Source organism: Zingiber officinale, chromosome 6A (assembly GCF_018446385.1).
Source record: "Zingiber officinale cultivar Zhangliang chromosome 6A, Zo_v1.1, whole genome shotgun sequence".
In the NCBI taxonomy this organism is placed as follows: Eukaryota; Viridiplantae; Streptophyta; class Magnoliopsida; order Zingiberales; family Zingiberaceae; genus Zingiber; species Zingiber officinale.
In genome coordinates, this window is record NC_055997.1 from 7494899 (window position 1) to 7499864 (window position 4966).

General features: G+C 51.5%; 1 protein-coding gene across 1 annotated transcript; it reads right to left on the reverse strand.

Annotated features, from left to right (window-relative positions):
* Nucleotides 1-755: 755 nt before the first annotated feature.
* LOC121995707 (brassinosteroid LRR receptor kinase BRL2-like) lies at nt 756-4743 on the reverse strand. Its single transcript, XM_042549455.1, has 2 exons — nt 1836-4743; nt 756-1769 (listed from the first exon to the last, which is right to left on the reverse strand). Exons 1-2 carry the CDS (start codon nt 4359-4361, stop codon nt 924-926), a joined length of 3372 nt encoding a protein of 1123 aa, XP_042405389.1. The 5' UTR covers nt 4362-4743; the 3' UTR covers nt 756-923.
* Nucleotides 4744-4966: the final 223 nt, after the last annotated feature.

The window sequence follows — 4966 nt, forward strand, 5'->3', positions numbered from 1 at the left end:
GTGGGAATGTGTTCTTATTTATTAATAGGATTTTGGTTCACACGATCGACTGCACAACTTGTCAAAAAGCTTTTGTAACTAATCGAGTAGAGGATTTTGGTTTATTATTAGGAATCTTAGGTTTTTATTGGATAACTGGTAGTTTTGAATTTCGGGGATTCGATATCCTATCTGAATGGAGCAGGGTATGGAAGGACTATCAATATTTGATACTCGAATATCCGATTAAATAATTTATATATACATATATTAAAGTTTTTTTTTTCTAAAATCAAGTTAATATTTTTATTGATATTAGTAGGAGATCATATGGATATTTAATTTATTTTTTATTATATATAAATTTTTAATAGGATGTTAATTTTAATATATATTTTTTTGAATTATAATAGTTGGATAGAAAGAAGAAAAATTATAAATATAGAAGATATCCGATTCTTTAATAGGTATTGATATATCTATCGAATATTCTATACCTGATGGATATAAATACAAAGGATATAGAATTCGATCAGAATCTGATTCATTACCATCCTTAGTTATAGTAGTAATTCCTTTTATTCTGATTCATTACCATCCTTAGTTATAGTAGTAATTCCTTTCATGATATGTCGTCGTTCTCTGTACTAGTGTTTTCTTGGCTATCAATTTGGTTTGATGAAAGTTTTATTTATTATTTTGGGTGTATAAATGATGACTGCCAACATGTTTAAATACATTTATAGCAAGGAAAAAAAAAAAAAGACAATTTCGCATTATCTCTTTTTATTTTAAGCCTTTTAGTCAAAATTTCGAGCTTCAAATTGTTTTGACTTGTAATTAGTCACAGACAGGAGGACATATATGATAAATCCATTAATATATATATAAATATATATATATTTATTTATATTTATATATATGCAGAATTATAAGGAGTAACATTAAGCTACGGCGATCGGCGCCGCTACATCCCCGGCCGGCCTGAGCTCCTTCAGCATCGCCACCACCTGCAGCATGTTCGGCCTCTTGGACGGAAAGTCATCCACGCACTTCAACGTGATCTCCAAGAACCTCTCCATCTCCTCCTCCGCCGCCTCCCCGCCGCCCATCAGCAGCAACTTCCCGTCGAACACCTCCCGCCCTTTCCCCTCCCTCACCTTCATCTTCACCCAACCCACTAAGTTGGTGTCCCCGAAGTCCTCCTTGTCGGTGGGCCGCCGCCCGGTGAGCAGCTCGAGCAGGACCACCCCGAAGGAGTAGACGTCCCCCTTGGCCGTGCAGCGGAAGCTCTGGTAGTACTCCGGCGGAACGTAGCCCGGTGTGCCGGCGAGCGTGCTGACGCTGAGGTGGGTGTCGAGGGCGCTGATGAGCCGGGCCATGCCGAAGTCGGAGGCGCGCGCCTCCATCTGCGCGTCCAGCAGCACATTGCTGGACTTCATGTCGCGGTGGATGATGTGTGGGATGCAGTTGTGGTGGAGGAAGCAGAGGCCCCTGGCGGCGCCGCGGGCGATCTGCTTTCGCGCCGCCCAGCTGAGGGCGGGTCCGGCAGCCTTGTCGGTGGGCGGCGAGTGGAGCATGTCCTCGAGGCTGCCGTGGTGCATGAACTCGTAGACGAGGAGCCGCTCCTCCCCCACCCTGCAGTATCCTAGCAGCGGCACCAGGTTCTTGTGCTTAATCTTGCCCAACGTCTCCATCTCCGCCATGAACTCGCGGTCTCCCTGGTAGCTCAGGTGGATCAGCTTCTTGATCGCCACGCACGACCCGTCCTTGAGCGTCGCCTTGAACACCTGCAACAACCAGAGCCAAAATTTACAGCAGAAAGTTTCACTCAATGGAAATTTTCTGTGATGCACCTCGCCGAAGCCTCCGCAGCCGATTAAGCTGGCGGCCGAGAAGCCGTTGGTGGCCTCAATGAGTTGCGAGAACTTGAGCTTGTGGAGCTGCCGCTGGAAAGTGGCCACGTTGATGCTCAGAGGCTCCTTCTCTTTCTCGATCTTCCACGTCGTGGCGGCGTGCGCCGCCTGCAGGCTGTTCAGCATCTTCGCCTCCTCCGCCTCCCTCCGCCGCGCCCGCATCGCGATCGCCCACACGATCAGCACGCACAGCGACGCCACCGACACCAGCACGCCCAGAACCACACTGTTCGCCCAGGCCGCCGCTGCCGGCGGCCCCCTCTCCTTCCCCTGTTCCCTCAGCGGCGCCGTGCTCGGTAGGTTCCCCAGCGCCGACTGGCACGGCGGCAGCGGCACGCCGCAGAGTCCTGGGTTGTTCGCGTACTGGCTTGCCGGGAGCGTCGTGAGCTGCCCCAGCGCCGGGATCGGCCCCGACAGGTTGTTGTCGGAAAGGTCTATCTGCACCAGGAACGAGAGGTTGGAAAACGACTCCGGGATGCTCCCTTGCAAGCGGTTGTGCGAGGCGTCGAAGACGCCGAGGTTCCGGAGGCGGCCGAGGCTCGCCGGAATCTCCCCAGTCAGCCTGTTGCGCGCCAGGGCCAGCACCTGCAGCACCAACATGCCTCCGAACTCCACGGGGATGCTGCCGCTGAGCTCGTTGTACGAGAGGTCGAGATACTCCAGCGTCTGGAAGTGCGCCCAGTCGTTTACCGCCGCACCGGAATAGAGCCGCGTGAAGTCGCAGGTCTTCAACGTCGGCACCTGAAGCAGCCTCTCCGGCCTGATGCCGGCGAACTCCAGCAGCCCTCCTACCCCCTTACAAGAATTCCCAACATTCCTAACGAACGCCAGCGTGTTCCCCGACAGGATTCCGCTCGGCGCCTTGACCCCCAGCTGCCGACCGAGGCGCGGTGGGATTGTACCGGTGAGCTTATTACTGTTGAGGTCGAGCCACACCAGACTGCTACATTTTCCAAGCTCCCGAGGAATCTCGCCGCTCAAACTGTTGTTGGCGAGCTGCAGGACGGCGAGCCGGGAGAGCAGGCCGAACTCCGGCCGGACCTTCCCGGTGATTCTATTGCTGGTGAGCGCGATCCACTCGAGGTTGCTGCAATTGAACAGCTCCACAGGCATGTCGCCGCTGATGAAATTGTTATTCAAGATAAGATTCCGCAACCTCGAGCACCGCCCGAGCTCCGCCGGAATCGGCCCCTGCAACCCGTTGAACCACATCATCAAGTGCTCCAGGCCCTGGAGCCGCCCGAGCTCCGGCGGTATCGGGCCACGCAGATAGTTGATGCTGAGATCGATCGTCCTCAACCTCGAACAGTTAGAAAATTGAGGCGGGATTTGGCCCGTAACCAAATTATCAGGAACTCTCAGCTCCTCTAGAGAGGACTCACTGGAACAACCCACTGCCGGAAAGGATCCATACAACTTGTTCGAGCTGAAATCGGCGATCCTCAAGCGCTTCAAACTGAAAATGGAGCTCGGAAACGGTCCGGAAATGAAGTTACTGCTCAGGAGCAAACTTTCCAGGGACACGAGATTCTCGAGCACGTCCTCCGGCAGCGCACCGGACAGGTTGTTCTTGGCTAAGTCGAGCAATTGCAGAGAATAGCAAGAGCAGAACGAGCCGGGAATCGCTCCGGATATGTAATTGTTGGAGAGCTTCAGCTGCAGCAGCGATCCACAAGCGTTCCCCAGAGCATGAGGAATCCGCCCAGTGATGTAGTTGCGAGACAGGTCCAATCTCTCGAGCCCCCGGAGCTCGCCCAAAGCTTCAGGTATCTCCCCTGCGATCGCGTTGGCCGACAAATTTAAGTACTTAAGACTGGTGCAATTGGACAGGGAAGGCGGGATCGCGCCGGCGATGCGGTTCGCAGAGAGATCCAAGTGCACTAGACCGCTGCAAGAGTTCTCCACCGCGATGGCGCCTGACAAATTGTTGAAGGAGAGATCGAGAGCGTGGAGACTGCCCGAATTCAGACTCAGAGAGCCAGTAAGATTGTTATGGGAGAGGTTCACGTAGGAGAGACTCGGATAGCTCGAAAAGAACTCATCGGGGAGGACACCGGTCAGTCCGGAGTAAGAGATGTCGAGCTCCTTCAGCGAGCGAGGGAGCTGGAGCAAAGAGGTGGCGGAATTGACGTACAAGTTGTTGAAAGATAGATTGAGATTCCATAGCATGTCGAGTGACGCCAGAGGATCGAGAGAAGGAGTTCCTGAGAGGCAGCCGCCGCCTAGATCGAGCTCGATCGCTCTTCCTTGCCAGCAGACCACGCCGTGCCAGCTGCAGTGGCTCTGGTTGAGCCGCCAACTCGACAGAACTCCGTTGGGATCCTTCCCGATCGTGCTTCTGAAACGGAGCAGAGCATCTCTGTCTGAGTTTGCGCTGGAATCAAGAGACGAGGAGGAAGGCAGCTCCACGAAGAGAACAAGAACTAGGACAGCAAAGAAGATTTGAGGAGCAAATGGGAAGGCCATGGAGGAGGAATCGTCGGGAGGGTGCTAAAGCTGCACGAGAGAGATGGAGAATAAATTCAGTTAATAAGCTGCGTCGCTTTAACTTTTGTGGTGCTAATGATGAGAGAGGGAATGTTTGCGTTGGTCAAACACACAATCCAACAACCTGTGCCTTAGATTACTGAAAGATCCGAGGGTGGTCATCATAAGCAGCGTGGAAATCTCAATTTATCTCAGATCCCACAGCACCAAAAGAAGGCCCTGCAACCTTCTCTACTCATTCAAAGGGAGGACAGATTAAACATGTATTTATTTTGGAATGCTTTGCATGCACATAAACTACACAAAAGTGTGTTCGAGTGCATGAAGGGAGGGTCCTTGTGTTCCTCATCCGAAAGACAGACTTGGTCCACCTCAAAACAAAACATCGATGGCATCTGTTAATAATTCTCCTCATATTCCTCCACTTTTTTCTTCCTTTTATGCTGGCATCACCTTGGGGTCTCTTGTTACCATATCTTCTCTTTTGGTTCTCTTATTTAACTCCCAACTGCACCATAATTTAGAACTCGTGAAAGAGTATTTTGCTACTGAAGATGAGATTTACCCAGTGATGCCTTTCCATC